General features: G+C 47.2%; 1 protein-coding gene across 4 annotated transcripts in view; it reads left to right on the top strand.

The window, feature by feature from the left end:
- Positions 1–556: 556 nt before the first annotated feature.
- The window catches only part of RABGGTA (Rab geranylgeranyltransferase subunit alpha), a gene marked incomplete at its 5' end in the record, with an annotated part of 37,432 nt that continues 12,084 nt past the window's right edge, over positions 557–25,904 (top strand). Inside the window, 10 exons of one of the 4 annotated variants that reach the window (XM_079951923.1) lie at positions 557–691; positions 3,413–3,472; positions 4,280–4,390; positions 7,508–7,629; positions 8,511–8,698; positions 12,478–12,675; positions 21,728–21,811; positions 23,664–23,746; positions 23,849–23,950; positions 24,742–24,847. In XM_079951923.1, coding sequence (XP_079808049.1) covers positions 3,470–3,472; positions 4,280–4,390; positions 7,508–7,629; positions 8,511–8,698; positions 12,478–12,675; positions 21,728–21,811; positions 23,664–23,746; positions 23,849–23,950; positions 24,742–24,847 — 997 coding nt within the window. Of the gene's footprint in view, positions 692–746; positions 877–3,412; positions 3,473–4,207; positions 4,391–7,507; positions 7,630–8,510; positions 8,699–12,477; positions 12,676–21,727; positions 21,812–23,663; positions 23,747–23,848; positions 23,951–24,741; positions 24,848–25,904 lie in introns of those variants that run through there. The other 3 variants (XM_079951925.1, XM_079951924.1, XM_079951922.1) reach the window with 3 other exon arrangements.

Raw genomic sequence — 25,904 nt, 5'->3', positions numbered from 1 at the left:
CAGGCACTCCTGTCCTCCACTGCCCCCCGCAGCTTGGTCAGACTCATGCTGGTAACCTCGAAAACACTATCCAACCATCTCGTCCTCTGTCGCCCCCTTCTCCTTGTGCCCTCCATCTTTCCCAACATCAGGGTCTTCTCCAGGGAGTCTTCTCTTCTCATGAGGTGGCCAAAGTACTGGAGCCTCAGCTTCACAATCTGGAGCCACATAAAACAATTCTGATTATTATAAATAATTATTTATTTTTAAAAATTATATACCGATGCATCATTAAAATACTGTATATCACAGAGGCTTACAACAATATAAAAACACAAATCCAATCATAACATCATAAAAGTAAAAAAGAAATTAAAAGCTAAAAGAAAATGTAAACAAACATCAATAGACCATCGTGGAAGATATATATCTCTTGCCTGCGCAAGAGATCTTCCCGCTGCCTTCCCTTTGAGAGAGAGAGATAGAGCTTCCCCTTTAAGAATAGAGACGCTCCGTCCGCTCAGGAGGACTCAACTCGATGCTCCTCGAGCGGCAATGGTACGTTCTATTTACACACCGCAACACCCCCGCCCTCCTCGCTCCGCCCGAGTTGGACTCGCCCTCTGGTGCCGAGCCTTGCTTTGCTGTGCAGCTGCGGACGAGACCACGCGGCCCGGGACGCTTCCATATCCACCCCTCTCCTCCGTGCCGGGTTGGTATCGCCCCCTAGAGGCTTCTCGGATTAGCCCAGCGGCGCCTTTTCCTGAAACCCACCCTGCCCACCCCCATGGGCCTTTTCGGGATGGTCTCGCCCCTTGGGAGCTTGGCCAGGTTTCCTCGGAAGAGACCATTTTCACCCCTGCCGAGGGGTGGGGAGCAAGAGGAGCAAAAGTGCTGGTGGTTTTGTTTTGATTTTGGCTTGCCTTTAACTTCATTTTCAGTGCGTTGCTCAGGAAAGCAGAGGGATGATTTGTACACCCAGGAGGGAAGGCTGAAGGGGTGGCGGGTGAACAGAAGCCTTTCCCAGGCGACCCCTTCTGCTTGTTCCCATGTTGCGATTTAAAACGGGCAGGCCAGAGAGGGGGCTGCATGTGGCCATCACCTGGGCTGGTTTGTCGGCCCAGAAAAAGGGCTGCCATGCTGTTGAAATAATGCCATTTTGCCTTGGGCTTCCAATCAGGCAAAGGGGTCTAGCGCCTTGCAGAGTTAGCCTGTGGAACTCCCTGCCACTTGAGGCACTGATGGCCAACTTGGATGGCCATAAAGCGGATTGCCACAAATTCATGGAGGAGAAGGCTGGTTGGCCGCTGTGAGAACAGGATGCTGGACTTGGTGGGCCGCTGGCCTGATCTAGCGGGCTCTGGAAACCCACAAGCGGGACCTGAGGCCAAGAGCCCTCTCCCCTCCTGCGGTCTCCAGCGATTGGTATTCAGCAGCATTCCCACCTCCTACCACCTGCAGGGTGACTGAGCCTAAAAGGGTAAAGGGACCCCTGACCATTAGGTCCAGTCATGGCCGACTCTGGGGTTGCGGCGCTCATCTCGCTTTACTGGCCGAGGGAGCCGGCGTACAGCTTCCGGGTCATGTGGCCAGCATGATTAAGCCGCTTCTGGCGAACCAGAGCAGAGCACGGAATCGTCGTTTACCTTCCCGCCGGTGCGGTACCTATTTATCTACTTGCACTTTGAGGTGCTTTTGAACTGCTAGGTTGGCAGGAGCAGGGACTGAGCAACGGGAGCTCACCCCGTCACGGGGATTCGAACCACCGACCTTCTGATCGGCAAGTCCTAGGCTCTGTGGTTTAACCCACAGCACCACCCGCGTCCCCAACTGAGCCTAAAGGTAAAGGTAAAGGTACCCCTGCCCGTACGGGCCAGTCTTGACAGACTCTGGGGTTGTGCGCCCATCTCACTTAAGAGGCCAGGGGCCAGCGCTGTCCGGAGACACTTCCGGGTCACGTGGCCAGCGTGACATCGCTGCTCTGGCGAGCCAGAGCCGCACACGGAAACGCCGTTTACCTTCCCGCCAGTAAGCGGTCCCTATTTATCTACTTGCACCCGGAGGTGCTTTCGAACTGCTAGGTTGGCAGGAGCAGGGACTGAGCAACGGGAGCTCACCCCGTCACGGGGATTCGAACCACCGACCTTCTGATCGGCAAGTCCTAGGCTCTGTGGTTTAACCCACAGCACCACCCGCGTCCCCAACTGAGCCTACCCAGCCCTTATTATTTCCCATAATGCCCAGAGTGATGCCCGGGGCATTGTGGGCAACTGGAACCGTAGCTCGCCCCCGCTGCTTGGAGCGGCGCAAAAAGCAAAGTTCATAGGGCTGGGGAGCATCAGTAGTTGTGGCCGCAGTATCTGCCCACAGGTGCTAGGTGCCGGTGATGGTTTTGGTACACTGCAAGGCAGCCTTCGCCAACCAGGTGCCCTCCAGGTGTTGCTGGCTGGCGCTGATGGGCGCTGTAGTCCAAAACCCCTGGAAGGCGACAGGTTTGCCAAAAGTTTCCATGGGGGGCTGCCCTCCCGACCGATGTGTGCATCATTCTTATCAGTTGCAGGCAACAAGGATTCTTTATTTAAAATGCATCTCTGGGCTATTTGTGGGGCCTGCCTGGTGTTTTACATGAGTAGAATGCGTGCTTTTATTTAAACTGCATCTCTGGGCTATTTGTGGGGCCTGCCTGGTGTTTTACATGAGTAGAATGCATGCTTTTATTTAAAATGCATCCCTGGGTTATTTGCGGGGCATAGGAATTCGTTCATTTTTTTCTTCCCAAAATATAGTCCAGCCCCCCACAAGGTCTGAGGGACGGTGGACCGGCCCCCTGCTGAAAAAGTTTGCTGACCCCTGGACTAGATGATACTCAGGGTCCCTTCCAATTCTACAGTTCTGTGATTCCTGGTTACTCTTCCCTCACAGGACTGTTGTAAGGAAAACACAAGATGCCACTTTGTGGTCGCACACTTAAAAGGACAGGAGCGAGTCCCGGGATTATAAGTGGTGGTGCAATGGTTAGGGGTATTGGTCCAGGACTGGGAAGGGCCAGGTTTAAATTCCTGCTCAGCTATGAAGCTTACAGGGCACCCTTGGGCCTCCAGTCGCTCTTAGCCTAACCTGCCTCACAGGGTGGAAAGAGATGGGGTGGCATTGAGAATCAAGCGTACCTTAAGTTCATTGGAATAATAATAACAATATTTCATTTATATCCCGCCCTCCCCAGCCGAAGCCGGGCTCGGAGCGGCTAACAACAATAAAAGTAACACAGTTTACATAAAATCACAATCAGTTAATTGAAATGCATTCTAAAATGAACTCATTCTAAAATAGAAGAGTGGGGCTTCAGATTGTAATAAAGAGGAAAAGAAATAGCACCTGAAGGTGGGCTCCATCACTGTCCTACCTTACTCATCTTCATTTGTTTCCCCCCCAGGATACATAATTAACTCCTCATTTTGCCTGTTGGAGTCATTTTTGCTGTGCAGTCAGCATGGTGAGTAGCCGTCAGAGGTTGGCGAGTGTTGTTCTTTCTGTGATCCCTTCTGGGCATTTTCTATAGTCTTGTCGTTATTTTATTTATTATTTACTGTGCTTATTTATTTAACAGAGTTTGTAGGTTGCTTCAATGTAAATAAGAGTTTCTGTTCACAAAGAGCAGAAATTTGTCGAGAAAAGTCCAAAGTTAAAAGCAAAGGGTTTTTTCTTTTTTAAAAAAAAATCAAAATATAAACAAAACCAAGAGATCCAAAATACATAATAGAACTGAAAACTACATATCAACTGAGCAGAAGAAAAATTTTAGCAGGCTCCAAAAAGAGCATAGGGGAGGTAAAAAGGTAAAGGTAAAGGTACCCCTGCCCGTACGGGCCAGTCTTGACAGACTCTGGGGTTGTGCGCCCATCTCACTTAAGAGGCCAGGGGCCAGTGCTGTCCGGAGACACTTCCGGGTCACGTGGCCAGCGTGACGAAGCTGCTCTGGCCAGAGCCAGAGCCAGAGCCGCACACGGAAACGCCGTTTACCTTCCCGCTGGTAAGCGGTCCCTATTTATCTACTTGCACCCGGAGGTGCTTTCGAACTGCTAGGTTGGCAGGCGCTGGGACCGAGCAGCGGGAGCGCACCCCACCGCAGGGATTCGAACCGCCGACCTTTCGATCGGCAAGCCCTAGGCGCTGAGGCTTTAACCCACAGCGCCACCTGCGTCCCCTATAGGGGAGGTACCTAACTTAAATGTCAATGGCCAGGGAGTTGCTGAATGTAGGAACTGCCTCGCTAAAAGATTGGTTCCTGTTTTCTCAACAGCACGGCAGGCTGAAGGTTAAAACGACGGAGGAGCAGGCCGAAGCCAAGCGCATTGAGCGGGAGAAGAAGCTGCGCCAATACGTGACGGCCACAAAAGCCATCTTTGAGAAGGTAAAAGGGATGGGCAGAGAAGGCGAGGCTTTCTTCTCTGCATTCTCCGTCCTTCTCAGACCAAAAGCAGCCTGCACCCTGTCATGGATCTTAATTTTTTTTTTTTTTAATTGATCCATTTCCACAAAGCAAATTATCAAACCATATCATCACATACATTGTTTTTCTCCCCTTTTTCTCCCCACCAAGGACTTCCCTCAACTCCTCTCCCTGATTTCTCTTCACATATTTTTCTCTGCATGTTATAAAATGGTACATATCCTTACATATCTATCCATCATGTTCTCAACCAATAAATTTGTGCACAGTGGTACCTCGGGATGCGAACGGGATCCGTTCCAGAGCCCCGTTCGCATCCTGAACAGAATGTAAGACGTGTCTGCACGGGCCTCGTTTCGCCACTTCCGCGCATACGCATGAAGTCATTTTGACCGTCTGCGCATGCGCGAGCGGCAAAACCCGGAAATAACGCGCTCTGTTACTTCTGGGTCGCTGCGGAGCGCAACCCGAAAATACATATCCTGAAGTGTATTTATCCCAAGGTATGACTGTATGTTTATTCAAAACCTGCCAAGGAGTCCAGTTCATTTTGTTGTCTTTTTAGATAGTTTGTAAAAAGTTCCCGTTCCCACTTAAAGTCACAGTTGTCCTTGTCTCGCAATTTGTAAGTCAATTTGGCCAGTTCTGCATATTTCATCCATTTCTCTTGCCACTGCTCTTTCGTCGGGGTTCCTTCATTCTTCCATCCCTGTGCTATCAAGACTCTTGCCTATCGTGGATCAATTCCACAAAGGCAGCCCTGCGGCACCAAACAGGAGGGCAACCAAGATGTTGGAGGGTCTGGAAACCAAGCCTGATGAGGAACGGTTGAGGGAGTTGGGTATGTTTAGCCTGGAAAAGAGGAGACTGAGAGGAGATATGGTCGCCATCTCACCTGGAGGATGGAGTAAACTTGTCTTCTCCTGCTCTAGAGGGTAAGACCTGAATCAATGGATTAAAATGACAAGAAAGGGGATTCTGACTAAACATCAGAAAAACTTTCTGAGGGTAAGAGCTGTTGAACAGTGGAAGGTGGCGGACCTTCAGGTGGAGGTTTTTAAGCAGAGGTTGAATGGCCAACGGCCATGGATTGCTTTAGTTGGGATTCCTGCATTGTAGGGGGCTATAAACAAACACCCTTCTGGAATACAGGTGGCACCTTGGTTCTCGAGCTTAATCTGTTCCAGGAGTCCGTTCGACTCCCAAAACCATTTGAAAACCAAGGCGCGGCTTCCGATCGGCTGCAGGAGTAAGATAAAAGAAGCTAATCTCAATAAAATACAGTGGTACCTCGGGTTAAGTACTTACAGTGGTACCTCAGGTTACATACGCTTCAGGTTACAGACTCCGCTAACCCAGAAATAGTGCTTCAGGTTAAGAACTTTGCTTCAGGATGAGAACAGAAAGTTAAGTAGGGACCTCGTACTTAACCTGAAACTGTTCTTAACCTGAAGCACCACTTTAGCTAATGGGGCCTCCTGCTGCTGCCGCGCCGCCGGAGCACGATTTCTGTTCTCATCCTGAAGCAAAGTTCTTAACCCGAGGTAATATTTCTGGGTTAGCGGAGGCTGTAACCTGAAGCATATGTAACCCGAGGTACCACTGTAAATAAAACAGAGAGAGAAATAGAAAGGAAACGCTACAGGGAAAAAACCCCAAATCCAAGGGTGATATTCTTAATCACCTGCATAGGCCAGGCAGAATAGAAAAGTTTTCAGCCGGTGTAGGAATAATGGAGATGACAGGAGGTTGGATGCAGGTGAGCTGTGCAGAAGCCCGCTGGCAAGCATCCTCCAAGCAAGCTGCCGGCTAGCTTTGCTGAGGCTCCTTTTATTGGCAGAAGTTAACAATTGGAAAGAGTGGTGAAACCATATTTCCATCTAAGCACATTTCCAGCGTTAGCAAATACAGTGGTGCCTCGCAAGACGAAAAGAATCCGTTCCGCGATTCTCTTCGTCTAGCGGTTTTTTCGTCTTGCGAAGCAAGCCCATTGGCGGCTTAGCGGATTAGCGCTATTAGCGGCTTTTAGCGGCTTTTAGTGGCTTATCAGCTTAGCAGATAAGCAGATAAGCGGCTTAGCAGCTTAGAAAAAGGGGGGAAAGGGGGGGGGGAGTCGGAAAAACTCGCAAGACATTTCGTCTTGCGAAGCAAGCCCATAGGGAAATTTGTTTTGCGAAGCGCCTCCAAAACAGAAAACCCTTTCGTCTAGCGGGTTTTTCGTCTTGCGAGGCACCACTGTACACGTGTTAGCAGGTGTATCCCTCAGATGTTCCCCCCGACACTTGATTAGGTCTGCGGCTCCAGCCAAGCGATATGTCTAACAAACAAATTGTGAAAGGACCAAAGGTCAGGGGGGAAAACCCAGTTTTCTAGCCAAGAAGACAAAAGGTCAGGAAAAGCAGGCACGACGCTCCTTGACATACTGTTGCACGTCTGGTGTGAGGTTTGCCTTCGCAAAGCGGAGAACTACCTCCACAAGCCGCCGGTTAAAAGTTGGCATAGAAGGCAGCTGCTGAATTTGGGCGAATGACACTAAATAATAATACAGTGGTACCTCAGGTTAAGTACTTAATTCGTTCCGGAGGTCTGTTCGCAACCTGAAACTATTCTTAACCTGAAGCACCACTTTAGCTAATGGGGCCTCCTGCTGCCGCTGCGCCGCCGGAGCACGATTTCTGTTCTCGTCCTGAAGCAAAGTTCTTAACCCTAGGTAATATTTCTGGATTAGCGGAGTCTGTAACCTGAAGCGTATGTAACCCAAGGTACCACTGTAATAATAATAATAATTATTATTATTATTATTATTATTATTTATACCCTGCCCTCCCCAGTCAACGCCGCTAACAAGCAATAATGAAAACAAGTTGAATGAATACAACTTAAAAACAAGATTAAAATACAGCATTAAAATATTGAAACATTAAAATATTAAAATGCAGCCTTATCATACGAGGAGGAAGGAAAAAGAAAAAAGAAAGAGGGGGAGGGAATCAAATTGGCTCCAATAAAGAATCCTTTTCCCATTGTTGGACTCCAGCTTTGACAAGCACACGTCTTGTTCTCTCTCTTCTCCTTCAGAGGAAATTGGGGCAGCTGGACAAGGAAGCCTTGGAGTTGACCAGCCAAATCTTGGGCGCCAACCCAGACTTTGCCACCCTCTGGAACTTCCGCCGGGAGATTTTCCTTCACCTGCAGGAAGAGTGAGTGGAGTCGGAGTAGGAGAGAGAGAGAGGAGGGGTTGAAATAGGGCGACAGGAGCTTTGTAAGCAAGGTGTGACTACACACTCCTCATTAATCCAGAATGCGGCAGCTAGACTGGTGACTGGGAGCAGCCGCCGAGACCACATAACACCGGTCCTGAAAGACCTACATTGGCTCCCAGTACGTTTCCGAGCACAATTCAAAGTGTTGGTGCTGACCTTGAAAGCCCCAAATGGCCTCAAAGGCCCAGTATATCTGAAGGAGTGTCTCCACCCGCATTGTTCTACCTGGACACTGAGGTCCAGCTCTGAGGGCCTTCTGGCGGTTCCCTCCCTGCGAGAAGTGAGGTTACAGGGAACCAGGCAGAGGGCCTTCTCGGTGGTGACACCCGCCCTGTGGAACACCCTCCCATCAGATGTCAAGGAGATAAACAACTATCTGACTTTTAGAAGACATCTGAAGGCAGCCCTGTTCAGGGAAGTTTTTAATGTTTGATGTTTTATGGTGTTCTTATTATTCTGTTGGGAGCTGCCCAGAGTGGCTGGGGAAACCCAGCTAGATGGGCGGGATATAGATAACATTATTATTATTATTACAGTGGTACCTCTGGTTACGTACTTAATTCGTTCTGGAGGTCCGTTCTTAACCTGAAACTATTCTTAACCTGAAGCACCACTTTAGCTAATGGGGCCTGCTGCTGCTGCTGCCGCGCCGCCAGAGCACAATTTCTGTTCTCATCCTGAAGCAAAGTTCTTAACCTGAAGCACTATTTCTGGGTTAGCGGAGTCTGTAACCTGAAGCGTATGTAACCTGAGGTACCACTGTATTATTATTATTATTATTATTATTATTATTATTATTATTATCTCCTCTGTGCCAGGACCCCAGAAGAGATGCAAGCCCTCTGCAAGGCTGAGCTGTTGTTCCTGGAATCCTGCCTGCGGGTCAACCCCAAATCCTATGGGACGTGGCGCCACCGCTGCTGGGTGATGGAGCACATTCCGGAGCCGGATTGGGCCCGTGAGCTGGAGCTGTGCAGCAAGTTCCTGGAGAGCGACGAACGGAACTGTAGGCCTTTTCCTTCCTCCTCACCTCATTCCATTTCTGACGCCATATATCTGCCATGGGTGCTTTAGCTGAGATTCTCCATTGCAGGGAGTCAGACTAGACGGCCTATGGGGTCCTTCCCATTTCTTACCATCCCATGATGGCTCATTCCTGCCCCTGACTTTCCACAGCCTGTAAAAGAAAACGATTGTAAAATTGCCTCCGAGTAACTCTTAATACTTTTTGTCCCCCAAACGAAGCCATTATTCACCCTCAACGCCCTTTCTTATCCAATGGCTTCCATCATAACTAGGTTTAAGGTGCGATTTAGCTTGTAGCTTTCTTTTTTTATATAATATTTTTTATTAGTTTTTACAAATAATTTCCAAAAGTCATATAACATACTTTCTTACCTTATACAATATTTTGGACTTCCATCAACCTCATCTGAAGAGATTTCCATCTTTATCACTTAATCCACATTTCTTAATTTCTCTATTACTGTTAATTATCCTTAACTAATAGCTCTCTTCATTATCTTCTCTGCAATATTTCGCATAATCCTCCTTACAAAACTTCTTACAGTCCTACTAGCGTAATCTGTTTGTTACAACTGCTTTTCAAATAATTCAAATATTTACTCCAGTCCTCTGAGAATCTCTGGTCCCGCAGGTTTCTGATCCTTCCTGTCTTTTTATCTTAATTCTGCATAGTCCATTAATTTCTTTTGCCATTCTTCTTTCGTCGGTAATTCTTCTTATTTCCACATCTAGCTCCTAGCTTTCACACCTCAGTTTCTCCCACCCCCTTTCTTTTTTTTTGGTTCTCCTTTAATTATTTTTGTAGTGGGGTATGGGGTTGCTTGTGCGTAAAGCGCAAACTGCTCCAGGCTGAGTAGTTTGGACAAAACTTTCCCCCCAGGCTGGACAGTCAGTACACCATGACTGTCCCAAACACTGGAAGAATCCGTCAGTGGGCGTTTCCTGAATTTCTTCCAACATAAGAGTTCTTTCACACCCAAACGTCGTCTCCCTTCTCTGCGCGAAAGCTGTCTGCGCAGAGTGGGCGTCCCCAGAGGAGGTCCTGAGCTCTCCCCGCTGGTTTCACTGGAAGAGTCCTGGAGCCTTCTCTCCGCAGCTCCCTCGGACTCCCCTTTCTCCCTGGTGTCACCTCTATCTCCTTCCCCAGCAGAAGCGTCCTTCCCTCTGCTGGTTCCCTCTCCACCATCAATCATCATTAGGGAGCCTCAGCGTCCCCCTTGGCTCCGATGGCAGTTCCCTGACAATTTTTATTTTATTTTATTTTATTATAACAAAGTAATAACCATAAATAAATAAGAATAAAAACGTGCACCCCGCCACCGAGACAGTTCCATTGTAACTACCCAACTTCCCAGAATTCCAATGCCCCTTGCGATGGTTTGACCCCTTTCCATTTTAACAGTTCAAATTCTACAAACACCCTCCATACCTCCTCAAAATCATTTCGCCTGCATATTCCCCGTCTTACCTTAATGGCACATGTTAATTTATCATTCATTGCTACCGTATTTTTCGCCCTATAGGACGCACTTTTTCCCCTCCAAAAATGAAGGGGAAATGTGTGTGCGTCCTATGGGGCCAATGCAGGCTTTCGCTGAAGCCTGGAGAGTGAGATGCGTCGGTGCGCACGACCCCTCTCACTCTCCACGCTTCAGGAAGCTATCCGCAAGCCTTGCGCGCCCGGCGGGAGGTCCCGCCGGGCGCGCGAGGCTTGGAGCGGCAGCCTGCAGCCCAAAGCACGGGGCGCCCTCTGGAGGATGACCTGTGCTTCGGGGAGGTGTCTGCAAGCCTTGCGCGCAAGGCTTGGGGCGGCAGCCTGTTCTGGGGGCTGGGGTCGGGGGAAGCTCGGGCTTCCCCTGCCCCAGCCCCACGGCTGGGGGGGAAATAAATTTTTTAAATTCATTTCCCCCCCAAAAAAACCAGGTGCGTCCTATGGGCCAGTGCGCCTTATAGGGCAAAAAATACGGTATATCCCACACCTCTTTATACCATTCTTCCATTTTATATTCTGCTTGCCCCTTCCACTTCCTAGCTATAATAATTTGTGCAGCTGTCATTTTCTAACACTGTCTTCCATCCAACCAACAATCGCCACGGCAGGATGAGAGAGAGGTGATGTTAATTCCTTTACACTGATCACCTGCCCCCTTAAGATGCTTGCACAGCTGAGAACAAGGTTGCCCGAGAGAGGCTGCCTCATAATCCCTTATATACCCAGCCGGTCGCACTGTTCTGCAGGAGATTTTCCCTCTTAAAAGTCTCCACAATGTCAGGTGCTTGCTCCCCAGTAACCCTGGAGCAGGGCTTTCGGTTCAGTGGAACAGTCCAAACATGACACACCACCTGCCAGTGTGGTGTAGTGGTTAAGAGCGGTAGTCTCGTAATCTGGGGAACCGGGTTCGATTCCCCGCTCCTCCACATGCAGCTGCTGGGTGACCTTGGGCTAGTCACACTTCTCTGAAGTCTCTCAGCCCCACTCACCTCACAGAGTGTTTGTTGTGGGGGAGGAAGGGAAAGGAGAGTGTTAGCCGCTTTGAGACTCCGGAAGGGGAGTGAAAGGCAGGATATCAAATCCAAACTCTTCTCCTTCTTCTTCTTCTTCTGGAGCAACTGAATATATTTTAAGCCAGAGAAAAGCATCTCTGCTCTTGTGTTCCTTTTGTGTTGCTCTTCAATCTTGTTGTGTGTTTTTCTCAAAAAAATTTTTATTAGTTTTCCAATTTACAACATACAAAAAAATCAAAAACAAACAAACATTTATCCTTGCTATAATGATTCCACTTTTGTTAACATAGCTGAGTTTCCCTATGCTCCATTGTAAGTTTTCCAAAACTATTTTCATTTAAAATTTACTTAGTCAATTTGCATCCTTCTTTCTTTTGAAGGGACGCAGGTGGCGCTGTGGGTTAAAGCCTCAGCGCCTAGGGCTTGCCGATCGAAAGGTCGGCGGTTCGAATCCCTGCGGCGAGGTGCGCTCCCGCTGCTCGGTCCCAGCGCCTGCCAACCTAGCAGTTCAAAAGCACCTCCAGGTGCAAGTAGATAAATAGGGACCGCTTACCAGCGGGAAGGTAAACGGCGTTTCCGTGTGCGGCTCTGGCTCGCCAGAGCAGCGATGTCACGCTGGCCACGTGACCCGGAAGTGTCTCCGGACAGCGCTGGCCCCTGGCCTCTTAAGTGAGATGGGCGCACAACCCCAGAGTCTGTCAAGACTGGCCCGTACGGGCAGGGGTACCTTTACCTTTACCTTCTTCTTATTTTAACATTAACATAGTATTTTACAACATCACAAATTGAAATCCTAGGCCTATCTGGTACTCGCAAGTAATTCTATTTATGTTATCTTAACATATTTAGCTAAATAATCTTTAAATTTCTTCCAATCCTCCTCCCTCTGCTCACGGACTGCTCTTCAATCTTGTTTGTGTGCTCTCATTTTTCCAAAAACCGTAGCTGTCTCGAAGGGTATGTCTCTAAATCGCCTTTTGATGTATATTTAGCAGGCTCTTCTCATGCTTTTAAGAGTCCCAGGGTCTGTGTGATCAGATAACCAGCTAATAATAATCATAATCATAATCATAATCATAATCATAATCATAATCATAATCATAATCATAATCATAATCATAATCATACTTTATTATTCATGCCCCACTCATCTGGCTGGGTTTCCCAAGCCAGAGTGCCTTTGGGGAGGAGGGTAATTGGGCAGGCTGACCTTTGACCCTCCCGCCCCTCTTTCCTCTTTTCTGCCCCCTGCAGTTCACTGCTGGGACTACCGGCGCTTCGTGGTGCGGCAGTCTCAGGTCGCCCCCCAGGACGAGTTGGCGTTCAGCGACAGCCTCATCACCCGGAACTTCTCCAACTACTCCTCCTGGCACTATCGCAGCCACCTCCTCCCGCAGCTTTACCCCGATGCCCAACAGCAAGGCCGGATCACGGAGGAAATCCTGCTGAAAGGTGGGCCTGGAAGGAAATCACAAGCTCCTTAACCGGGCTGCGTGGAAATGATTTGGTCTTCCTCCTATTGTTGGGTTGGCATGGGAGGAGTCGGTGGGAGGAGTCCCCATAGGGAGGCATGCTGTTGTTGGTTTGAAAAGCATTTTTATCCCGCTCTCCAGCTGGAAAAAAAAGGCTCTCAGAGTGTCTAGCGCGATATTGGTGGTAAGTCCTGTTTGCAATCTAAGAGACACCACACAAGAGGAAAAGGGAACTGGGAGGGAGGAGGAAAGAAAGCAAGCTTGGGCACTACAGTGGTCCCTCGGGCTACATACGCTTCAGATTATATACGCTTCAGGTTACAGACTCTGCTAACCCAGTTACAGATAGGTAGCCGTGTTGGCCTGCCATAGTCAAAACAAAATAAAAAAATTCCTTCCAGTAGCACCTTAAAGACCAACTTGGTCTTTAAGGTGCTACTGGAAGGAATTTTTTTATTTTGTTTCTGCTAACCCAGAAATAGTGCCTCAGGTTAAGAACTTTGCTTCAGGATGAGAATAGAAATTGTGCTTCAGCGGCACGGCAGCAGCAGGAGGCCCCATTAGCTAAAGTGGTGCTTCAGGTTAAGAACAGTTTCAGGTTAAGAACAGACCTCCAGAACAAATTAAGTACTTAACCCGACGTACCACTGCAGTTCCCACCAAATAGAGATCTTGTCGATTATTGATCACGGGCTCCTAAACTGCTGTGTCACATTGGATAATAGCTGGGATAGCTCAGTTGGTAGAGCATAAAGCTGTTAATCTCAGGTTCATGGGTTTGAGCCCACTTTGGGCAAAAGATTCCAGCATTGCCGGGGGTTGGACTAGATGACCCTCGCGGCCCCTTTCCAACTCTACAATTCTATGACTGCATCAATAGGAGTATTGCATCTAGATCAAGGGAAGTAATAGTGCCACTGTATTCTGCTCTGGTCAGACCTCACCTGGAGTACTGTGTCCAGTTCTGGGCACCACAGTTCAAGAAGGACACGGACAAACTGGAACGTGTCCAGAGGAGGGCAACCAAAATGGTCAAAGGCCTGGAAACGATGCCTTATGAAGAACGGCTAAGGGAGCTGGGCATGTTTAGCCTGGAGAAGAGGAGGTTAAGGGGTGATATGATAGCCATGTTCAAATATATAAAAGGATGTCACATAGAGGAGGGAGAAAGGTTGTTTTCTGCTGCTCCAGAGAAGCGGACACGGAGCAATGGTTCCAAACTACAAGAAAGAAGATTCCACCTAAACATTAGGAAGAACTTCCTGACAGTAAGAGCTGTCCGACAGTGGAATTTGCTGGCAAGGAGTGTGGTGGAGTCTCCTTCTTTGGAGGTCTTTCAGCAGAGGCTTGACAACCATATGTCAGGAGTGCTCTGATGGTGTTTCCTGCTTGGCAGGGGGTTGGACTCGGTGGCCCTTGTGGTCTCTTCCAACTCTATGATTCTATGATTCTATGACTGAATGAAAGTTACAGCGCTCCTGGGATCTTTGGAAATGGAGAGAGAGGGATTGAGAGGCTCTGAATGGTCTTGCTATTTTATTTCATTTATTTATTTCATTAAATTTATATACCACTTGACTGTAAAGCAAAAGCAAACTCAAAGCAGTTTACACAAATAATATAAAAATGAGATAATCAGTTTAAAAAACAAACAGTTGGAAGCAACTATCTAAAACCTTCTAAAAAGCAACAACGTAAAAGCACATGTCAGTGTTCTATTCCGGTTGCTCTGTCCCAGCTCCTGCCAACCTAGCATTTCGAAAGGACGCCAGTGCAAGTAGATAAATAGGTACCACTGTGGCGGGAAGGTAAAAGGGGTTTCCGTGTGCTCTGGTTTCAGTCACGGTGTCCCGTTGCGCTAGAAGCGGTTTAGTCATGCTGGCCACGTGACCCTGAAATCTGTCTGTGGACAAAGGCCAGCTCCCTCAGCCTGAAAGTGAGATGAGCGCCACACCCCATTGTCAAGTTTAACCATCCAGGGGTCCTTTGCCTTTACCTCTTGTTGTTTTTTTAGACTTGGCTAAACAAAAACAGCCTCCAAAAAGCCTACAGCGAAGGCACCTGCCTGATGTCAATAGGTTCCAAAGTTTGAGTTATGCCTCCCAATTTCTTACCAATTTACTGGTGCAGTCAGCGTCCGTGGCACTTCACAAAGGACAAGTGTCAAGGGCCCATTCAGAGACGCTTGCAGTCTGAAATAGGCCTTTTCTGCTGCCTCCGATGTTTTTAACTGGCTATTGAAATTAAGACCTGCATGCAGAGCAGTCCCTCTGCCACTGAGCTACATCCTCGGCTCAGAATATCAGCCTTCCTCGTCCACTGCTAAGCACCCCTTCTTCCTGGTTTCCCAGCAGGCCTCATCCAGCAAGCCTCTTCTTTTTTCTTTTTCTTCTTTTTTTAAATTTTATTAATATTTTTATTAAGTACAAATTAGAAAACATACATATTCACAACAAAAGAAAATTCAAAAGAAAAAGAAAATACATCTAACCAAGGAAAAAAAAAATTAGAGAATATTTTGTCTCTTTTCATATTTACGGTTATTTATACCTCTATAAAATGCTATTCACAATAAAGCAGTGAAATGAAAGATATCAGAAAAAAGAACAAAGAAAGAATAAAGAAGTAGAAGAAAAAGATCACCAGCAAGCCTCTTCTTATGACGGCTGGCAGCTTTCGGGCTGAAATTTCTCTCTGGGGCTGATGGGAGTTGTAGTCCTACGACGCCCAGATGCCCGCCAGCTTGAGCAAACCTGCTTTGGGAGCGAGGCCAGCCAAGGTTCTTGGGCCCTGTTCCCAGTTTTGGAAGAGGAGGCTTTGAAAGCAGGTGCGGCCCTTTCACCAAGGGCTCCAAAACTCTCCCCCCCCCCCAAAGCGCTGGCGGGGAGTGTGAGTCCGTGAATCACAGCGGCCGTCCCCTCTTGACAGTCTTGGGCACATCGAAGGCGGTGCATGGGGATGACTTCGGCATGAGTAAAAAGTGTACACAGGGATTCTTCCCCGGAGACCCAGCCCTCACCTGGGCAGGTGAAATTCCAAGCGGATCAGATGGAGGCGTCACCCCTCTTTGCCACTCACGGCCTGAAGTCTCCCGCAGCCACTTTTGTTTGGCCCGAGAGACACGGCTGGGGCGTGGGAGCCTTGCCTGGAGCCAGCTCAGCCAAGAGAGAGACCGAGACGAGGGTGGGTAACTCCCTGCGGCTCACAAGGAAGGATTCAGAAAAGGAGCAGTCACGAACAAGGGGCCGCCTGGACAGATGTAGATCTCAATGCTAGGTGGTTTTCTCCTATCCTAGGCTATCTCCTGTTCTTTGCCTTTCATGGTGAAAAGGCAACAAGCATGAGGCCCAGGCGATGTATTAATACATCACTCAGGACTGGTTTGAGGGCCAGAGCAAGGTGGCAGTATATCGCGAGTGTGGGACACGGGCGGCGCTGTGGTCTAAACCACTGAGCCTCTTGGGCTTGCCGATCGGAAGGTCGGCAGTTCGAATGCCCATGACAAGGTGAGCTCCCGTTGCTCTGTCCCAGCTCTTGCCAACCTAGCAGTTCGAAAGGACGCCAGTGCAAGTAGATAAATAGGTACCACTGTGGCGGGAAGGTAAAAGGGGTTTCCGTGTGCTCTGGTTTCAGTCACGGTCATGCGGCACTCATCAGTCATGCGGCACTCATCTCGCTTTAGGGAGCCGGCATACAGCTTCCGGGTCATGTGGCCAGCATGACTAAGCCGCTTCTGGCGAACCAGAGCAGCGCATGGAAACGCCATTTACCTTCCTGCTGGAGTGGTACCTATTTATCTACTTGCACTTTGACGTGCTTTCGAACTGCTAGGTTGGCAGGAGCAGGGACCGAGCAACGGGAGCTCACCCCGTGGCGGGGATTCGAACCGCCAAACTTCTGATCGGCAAGTCCTAGGCTCTGTGGTTTAACCCACAGCGCCACCCTCTTCCCTCCAGGGGTCCTTTACTTTTACCTAATTATATTGCGAGTGAAACCTTCACTACCAGCATCTGGTGCACCAAGTGAAAACCAACCGCAGTCTGCTTTTAATTTAACAATAAAAACAATTGGGGAGCCCCCAGCGTAACCTGCGGAGGCCAGAAAAATTTGCTTGGGGATGTCGCAGTTCAGGGCAGGGGACGATCTGGTCCCAGAGGTGGAAGTTATCCAAAACCCAGTATAGTGGTTAAGAGTATCAAACTAGGAATGGAAAGACCCACATTCAAAGCTCGTTGGATGGCCTTGGGTCCCTCACTTTCATCCTGCCCTTCCTCGCAGGTTTATTGTGAGGTTGAAGCAAGGAGGAGGGGAGAACCCCACCTATTAGCCCCGAGCTGCTTTTGACAGACGGCAGGATTAAAATGCAATTATTCTTGACAATCCCGTGCAGAGAGGCTGGCCTCTTTCCCATGCAATCTGGTCTCGATTCTGCCCCTCCTCCTTTCGGCTGGTCTTTTGTGGTGCCTGCAGACCCACACCCCACCCCACTTAAATGAAGGATCAAGAGATGAACAAAAGCCAAACCGCTGCATCTTTGCGGTTTCCGCTTTGTCATGGGCCAGCAAGAAACTCTGGGTGGTTTCTACAACTTGGAAGTTTCAGTTTATGAGGGAAGGCAAATAATCAGGCTGTTTTGGTATGGGGCGGGACTGGGGGGGCGGGCAGAGGAGGCAGGCACAAACTTCCAACCCCAACAGGTGAACTTCAAAAAGTCCTTGGAAAAGTCAGCTGTGTCTCAAGCACTTTTTTGAGTTTTTTTTTAAAAATAAATAAATAAATTAAGTGGTATATAATTGCTTTCAAGGTTGTTAGCCATCATATACAAGGTATGACCAGAAAGTTCGGTGAATGGTCACAGAAATCGGACAGCGAGAAATATTCGAACATACATGCCTCCTCTGATACAACGCAGCGTTGACAATGTTCGTAGAACTGTTGGAAACTTCTGGAGAAGTCCTCTTTTCATACTGCTTTCAGTTCCCTTGTCCCAGCAGCTGAGACGTGTGAAATGTTGGAAAATCTTTCAGTGCAGATTTCAGTTTTGGAAAAATTAAGAAATCCGTTGGGGCCAGATGGGAGAATATGGAGGGTGGGACAACTCAGTAACCTCAGTAACTATTTCATGCCGAATATACAATTCTTCCACCGTCATTCGGAAGCACAAACCCTCCCTCATCAATAAGTCACAAACTCTGTCAACATTTGCCGCCCTTCACAGAAACATTTAAACCACTCATACGCTGCCTTTTGAGTTACAGCTTCATCTCCCTGCACATTTGTGAGCAGTTTGTGGGTTTCTGATGCCAATTGTGTGTTTGAATATTTCTCACTGTCCGATTTCTGCGACCATCCACCAAACTTTCCAGTCACACCTTGTATTTAAAGCACGTCTTCCCCCACAAAGAATTCTGGGAAGTGTAGTTTTCATTTTTTTTTTAATAATTTTTTTTTATTAATTTTCCAATTTTTAACAAACACAACAAAAACAACATAGAAACAAACACAAAAAATCATAGTTTCTTAACCTTATTTCCATAAGCCCCTTTTCTCGGACTTCCCCATACCTTCCCCTTTTTGCATCCTTTTTTTTTTTTACAATTATTCAACAACCCTTTTAGTCAATTAAGTATAAATTCGTTCTCCTTTTCAATTTCACCCTGAATCAAACAAAATTTACCGCTGTAATTCTACGTCTTCCTCTCCCTTAGCATTTTAGCACTCCTCAATTTTATAGTAACTCTTAAGATATATTTTAAACTTCTTCCAGTCTTCTTCCACAGTCTCTTTCTCTTGGTCGCGGATTCTGCCGGTCATTTCTGCCAGTCCCATAAAGTCGATCACTTTCGCCTGCCATTCCTCCAGCGTGGGTAGCTCTTGTGTCTTCCAATACTTTGCTAGAAGAATCCTTGCTGCCGTAGTAGCGTACAAAAAGAAATTTTTATCCTTCCTCGGCACCAACTGGCCGACCATACCCAAGAGAAATGCCTCTGGTTTCTTATGAAAGGTGCATTTAAGTACTTTCTTAATCTCATTATAAATCATTTCTGGGAAGTGTAGTTTTCACACACACACAACCCAACAGAGCTGCAATTCCCAGCAGCCTTAACAAACTACAGTTCTCAGACTTCATTGGGTGGGTGCTTTAAATGTATGCTGTGTACGTAGCCTTAATTTTTTGAAAAAAAGAAAAACTCTCTTCATCACAAATGGCAGTCCTTTCACATCTCCTGTCAGAGAAGATTTTTTTCATTGTCTTTTAATACACCAAATTTTCCAGTAGATAGGTTTCGTGTTGTTGTTTCTCAAGCTGCTCTTGAGCGTTACCTCCCGTTCTATGTTGGAGATTTAATCCCAGGATTAGTCTCCGGCGTACCTGAAACGTGAGTAATAACTTTTGTAGAACAAGCATGGGGCCAATGCTGTCTTCACCGGGGGCTTTTAAATAGAAAAAACTATTTATATGCAGCTTGTATACAAGAAATGTAATATAGAAAAGGTAAACACAGGCAAAACTGTAAAACTAAGGCTGTAAAACTTAGCTGAGAAATTCTTGCTGGAATAAATAAAAAAAGTATTCAGTAGGTTCAACGGGAATCCATGCAGCCAAGTCATGGGACCACAAAAAGTGGCTCCCCCAGGCTTCTGGTTGCGCTCTGCCTTAATGGAGGCAGCCCCCACAACAGCGGGAGGTGGTTGGCGGAGGAAAAACAAGGATGATTAAGGCTAAATCTTCCTTGCAAATTCCCTCCAGGGATGGGAGGAACGGACTTCACTTGCAGTTTGTGATCCTTAGGTAAAAAAGGTAAGGGACCCCTGGGCAGTTAAGTCCAGTCAAAGGCGACTATGGGGTTGCGGCGCTCATCTTGCTTTCAGGCCGAGGGAGCCGGCGTTTGTCCACAGACAGCTTTCCGGGTCATGTGGCCAGCAGGACTAAACCGCCTCTGGCGCAACAGGACACCATGACGGAAACCAGAGCGCACAGAAGCGCTGTTTACCTTCCCACTGCAGCAGTACCTATTTACTCGCACTGGTGTGATTTTGAACTGCTAGGTTGGCAGGAGCTGGGACAGAGCAATGGGAGCTCACCCCACTGCAGGTATTCAAACCACCAACCTTCCGATTGGCAATCAATACTCGAAACTTGAACCTGGACCCCGATTTGGAGATATTGCTGTGGGATCCACCACATAAAAATAGAAATAAGCTCCATTCTCCTCAAAATATAACTTCAAAAAGAACAAGTTGAGGTAAAACCACTCCATTGTAGGTTACACAAACACTAAAATAACCTTTGAATATTCGCTAAGATGAAATGTAGGCTGCAGACAAAAGTGAAGAACGCTCTCCTGTATTATCCTCAGAGACCAAATGCCCACCGAAAGTAATCACCCTGTAAATAATAATAATTAACTAATTAATTAATTATACCCAGACACATTTCAACATGAAGTCCGCCTCAGTGGCCAACCTTTGTAAGGTTGTCAGCTTCTGTATAAAAACTCGTAATTCGAGTAGATGTAAAATGTATCCAAAGTCAAGACCGTGAAATCCCTTTTAGTTCTTAATTCCTTATCCAAATAAGGACGGTAATTGCTTTCAAAATACCTTAGGAAACAATAGAGTAGCCTGACTGCCTACAGAGTTAGCAGGAAGCTCATCATAAAACCATGAGTCTCAAGCAGAGAAATCAAAACCATAAAGTTTCTTTATGTCTTTAGTAGCCGCAGGCTTGAAAAATGGCGCCATCTGAACCCTTGACAGTAATGGCAGCTTGGAGGGGGTCGGATCCTGAGCAGGGTTTGAAGGTCTTGGCTGGATACACACACACACACACACCCAGCACCAAGTTCTAGTTGCTGGCGGCAGATGTATCAAATCCCCTCCAGTCTGACAGATTCAGGGTCTCTCTATCATCTATCTCCTCCTTTTCCTTTATCCCCCTCTGAGGTAGGTTAAGCCGAAAAACTGCGACTGGCCCAAAGTCTGTGGCTGAGCAAGGATTGAGAATTGTAGAGTTGGAAGGGACCATGGTGGTCATCTAGTCTGCCCCCTCACAATGCAGTAACCTTCTTGCCCAACGTGGGTCTCGAACCCACCACCCCGAGACTGAGAATCCCGTTCTCTACCGACCAAGCTATTCTGCATAGTGTTTGAACCCGCACCTCTCATATCCAGCACTCTTAACCACTGCACCGCAGTGGATTTGTACCAGCTTAAACCTTTCCGGCTCCCCCCCCAAATACGGTAGTTCTTGGAATTGTAGTTTGAGGAAGATGCTGGGCGTTTGCAGAAGGAGATCCTTAATCTAATATCTCACACCCCCCAAAGAAAAAATATGGTACCAGAATTACCTGAAAAGATGGAATGTCTGCTAAACTGGCCAAAGTCCATCAAGTTGACATACACCGACCAGAGTGTTGTTGTTTAGTCGTACAGTCATGTACGACTCTTCGTGACCCCCTGGATCAGAGCACTCCAGGCACTCCTGTCTTCCACTGCCTCCCGCAGTTTGGTCAAACTCATGCTGATAGCTTCGAGAACACTGTCCAACCATCTCGTCCTCCGGGTCCTCCGGCGTCCCCGTCTCCTTGTGCCCTCCATCTTTCCCAACATCAGGGTCTTTTCCAGGGAGTCTTCTCTTCTCATGAGCTGGCCAAAGTATTGGAGCCTCAGCTTCAGGATCTGTCCTTCCAGTGAGCACTCAGGGCTGATTTCCTTCAGAATGGAGAGGTTGGATCTTCTTGCAGTCCATGGGACTCTCAAGAGTCTCCTCCAGCACCAGAATTCAAAAGCATCCATTCTTCGGCGATCAGCCTTCTTTATGGTCCAGCTCTCACTTCCATACATCACTACTGGGAAAACCAGAGCTTTAACTATACGGATCTTTGTTGGCAAAGTGATGCTTTTTAAGATGCTGGAGCTGAATGTACCATATTGCAATATTGCTACTTCTTCAGTGGAGACTGATTCGTTCACCAGGGCCCTTCCTTCCGCCACTTTCCTTTCTCCTGACTTTTCTTTCTCCCTCCCAGAGCTGGAGCTGGTGCAGAACGCCTTCTTCACCGATCCAAACGACCAGAGCGCCTGGTTCTACCATCGCTGGCTCCTGGGCAGAGGTACGAAAGCGATGCACGTTTCCTTGTCCCTGTTCCCCTTGCAGAGCTGCCCTATTGCAAGAAGTGAAAGAACAAGGAACCAGGGAGGCTCGCCTGGAACCATCATTGCTTAGTTTTAGTAAGGTGACTCGGAAATTACAATTAATCTAGAATGCGGCAGCTAGACTGGTGACTGGGGGTGGCCGCCGAGACCACATAACACCAGTCCTGAAAGACCTACATTGGCTCCCAGTACGTTTCCAAGCACAATTCAAAGTGTTGGTGCTGACTTTTAAAGTCCTAAATGGCCCTGTATACCTGAAAGAGGGTCTCCACCCCCATCGTTCAGCCCGGACACTGAGGTCCAGCTCTGAGGGCCTTCTGGCAGTTCCCTCCCTGCGAGAAGTGAGGTTACAGGGAACCAGGCAGAGGGCCTTCTCGGTGGTGGCTCCTGCCCTGCAGAACGCCCTCCCACCAGATGTCAAGGAAATGAACAACTCTTTGACTTTTAGAAGGCATCTGAAGGCAGCCTTGTTTAGGGAAGCTTTTACTGCTTGGTTTATTTATTTTTCTTCCCCTCTATATTTACACAACCATTTACCATGTTACAGTACTACACAAGAAAAAGATAAATACAACAAAAAAATAAAGAAAAAAGAGAGAATAGAGCTAAGAAAAGATAAAATAAGCTTCCGATTATTCTCAAAAAACTGAAGGTCCAGCTCCAAGGGTCTTCTGGCGGTTCCCTCTCTATGAGAAGTGAGGTTACAGGGAACCAAGCAGAGGGTCTTTTCGGTGGTGGCGCCCGCCCTGTGGAACGCCTTCCCGTCAGATGTCAAAAAGTTAAACATCTATATAACTCTTTGTAGACATCTGAAACCAGCTCTCTTTCAGGAGGCTTTTAATGCTTGGTTTATTTATTTATTTGTCTTTCCCTTTGTATTTACACAAACTTTTACCATGTTAAAGTTTATGCACATATAATACGCAAGAAAAAGAAAAATACAGCTAAAAATAGAGAAAAAAGAGAGAGTAGAGCTAAGAAAAGATAAAATAAGCTTCTGATTGTTCTCAAAAAACTGAATCTCATTTGTTATTTTTTACACAGTGTCATAACATTGTGCGGTGGTGCCCCGCAAGACGAACGCCTCGCAAGACGGAAAACCCGCTAGACGAAAGGGTTTTCCGTTTTGGAGGCGCTTCGCAAAATGAATTTCCCTATGGGCTTGCTTCGCAAGACGAAAATGTCTTGCGAGTTCCTGCGGGTTTTTCCCCCCTTTTCCTAAGCCGCTAAGCCGCTTATCAGCTGATCCGCTGATAAACCGCTTAACAGCTGATCGCTAAAAGCCGCTAAACCGCTAATAGCGCTAATCCGCTAAGCTGTCAATGGGCTTGCTTCGCAAGACGAAAAAACCGCTATACGAAGAGCCTCACGGAACGGATTAATTTCATCTTGCGAGGCACCACTGTACTTTGTTTCCTTAATATCCTTCAGGGGGGAATTCTTTTAGTTTGTTGTCTATACGTTACAAGAATCTTTTCTTAAAAAATTCGTTTTTATTAGATTTTCCACTTTAACAATCCAATCCAATCACATTAAATATTCCAAAATATACATATACATATCAAACAATCCAAATATTCTGCCAAATTATAAATTTTTTTAATAGGACTTCCCATGCTTCAAGTTTGGAGGGTTCTGATCATAGATTACAAGAATCATTCAAGGTCTGCCAGGAGATTTTTGCTCTCATAGCAATTTTTCAAATATTATTTAAACACTATCCATTCTTTATTCACCTTCTGCACTGAAGACCCTCTAACTCTCCCAGTCGTTCTTGCCAATTGCATGTCTCTCCTGTCGCTCCCACAGCTGACCCAGAACCGACAATTCGCTGTGTCTACGTCAGCCGAGAGGACACCTCCTTAGCAGTGGCCTTCTCCCACCCCGTGGCAGTAAGTTTCGGAAGGACAGGAGGAAATTGAGGCCTGGGTGCCACCCGCCTCACGTCCTCAAGAGCCAAGGGTCTTCCTCTATCTCTCTCTCTCGTTTTTTAGGTGGCACCGGCGTCTCACGACCTGATTGTGTTTGGAGACGAATCGCCACTTGTCGTACGTTGGCGCACTCCTGATGGGAGGAACAGGCCTGGGTTTATGTGGGTATCCTACAGACCCCCTGTGCGTGGGCTCAGCAGCGAGAGTCGGGGGCCAGAAACATCCTGAAGTGTACCTTCCACTTTGGGGGGAACAGGCAAACGTGGAGATTTGAAAATGAGTTTTATTTGACGTGTGTCGGCTTCCTTAACAAGCTACAGTTCCCAGAATTCTTTGGGGGGGAAGCCATGACAGTTTTTATAGAATGAGTGTGTGTGTGTGTGAATTTTATTTATTTGGTTTATCAAATTAAATTTTACAGTCACATATCCAGCTTACAACATAAAAACAAGATTCCAGGGAATCTCCTCCGCTTTGTGGGTCCCATTGCTAATCATTTCCTCCTGCGTCTTGTACGATAATCCAAATCTATTACCCCTCCATCGTGTCCAAAATTCGCCGTTAAGCTACAGGTGATATTCCAACACTACTAAGGATTTTAACTGTTTGCAATGGTTTTTAAGAGACGTTGATAAATTTACCCCATTCCGTATTAAAATTTTGTTCTTCCAAAATTAGACAGTTTTAAAAGTGGTATGTTGCTGCTTTCAGTGCAGATTGCGCCCTGCTCGGTGCCAAGGTTAAAGCACTCTGTACGTGATCAGAGACCCCGCAGCTTTGCTATTTGGCGATGAACCTTAGTAGTTAAAAGCAGGTTCTGAGGTCTGAGGAGGGTGAGAGCCGGGGCTGTTTTGATGTGACGAGGGAAGGGGCTTTGCGCTTGATTCTGTGAGGTGAGGGGAAAGCAGCTGTTCTGCCAGTGGTGTCGGTTTTCCTTAAATCACGGCGTCTCCCAGCTCTGTGACTTGCCAGCTTCTGCCCTGAATGACCACTGGCCGCAGCACACGTTTCGCGTCTTATGGGCCGAGGGCCAGTCCCAGAAGGAGTGTGTCCTTTTTAAAGGTATGTATGTATTTAAAGGTATGTATGCATTTCCTGCAAACCTAGCAGTTCAAAAGCACGTCATGTGCAAGTAGATCAATAGGTACCACTTTGGCGGGAAGGTAAAAGGTGTTTCCATGCGCTGCTCTGGTTCGCCAGAAGTGGCTTAGTCATGCTGGCCACATGACCCGGAAGCTGTACGCCGGTTCCCTCGGCCAAGAAAGCGAGATGAGCGCCACAACCCCAGAGTCGGTCACGACTGGACCTAATGGTCAGGGGTCCCTTTACCTTTTTAAAAATGTATTTACTTAGTAGACGTATTTCGCACTCTGCACCGTAAGTTCCCAGGGGTGTTTACAACCGCAAAGCATTATGGGTTGTGTCCAGTGCTAGTCTTGTTGTGAACCACCCTGAGGTCAGCGGATGAGGGGCAGTAAACAAATTGAATAAATAAATAAAAAACTTGAGAGTATACCCGCTGGAGCTACTCAGCATAATTGACATTTAGCTGTGGTTGGGGGTTGGACTAGATGACCATGTGGGAACCCAACTCTACTATTCTATGATTCTGTGACAGGACTAACACGTATTAGACTAACTAATACGCTGTAGAGTGGGGTGGTCCAACCTTTGGCGGCCCTCTGCAGCATTCAAGAAAAAAACACCTTACAGCCTTAAAATTATATTTTTTGTGTCGTGTGTTGCTTTTGAAAGTGCATACATCAGTTTGTGTATTACATTTATTTAATGATTAAATATATTACATTTAATAACTGTGTATTTTATATATTTTATCAAATGTATTGTGTATATTTAATTTGAGACGTGGAAGTTTAATTCAGTGTGTGTGTCCCTCGGGTTCTGTGTCAGAAGAGCTCTTGCGGCTCACTTATGTCTGAGAGATTGGCCTTAAGAAGTTGCCTTAAGAGGTTTTTTAAAAAAACAAATATTTATTCATATCCATGGGTCTGAGTAGAACTAACACTGGGAAACAACCCACAGAGGAAGAACCAGATTTAGGAAGAGGGGGATACTTTGAACTGACTGATTAAAGAGATGCAATTTCGGTGAAATGTGT

The sequence above is a fragment of the Podarcis cretensis genome, assembly GCF_951804945.1.
Source record: "Podarcis cretensis genome assembly, chromosome: 13".
NCBI classification, from domain to species: domain Eukaryota; kingdom Metazoa; phylum Chordata; class Lepidosauria; order Squamata; family Lacertidae; genus Podarcis; species Podarcis cretensis.
This window is presented reverse-complemented; position numbering and strand designations above follow the sequence as displayed.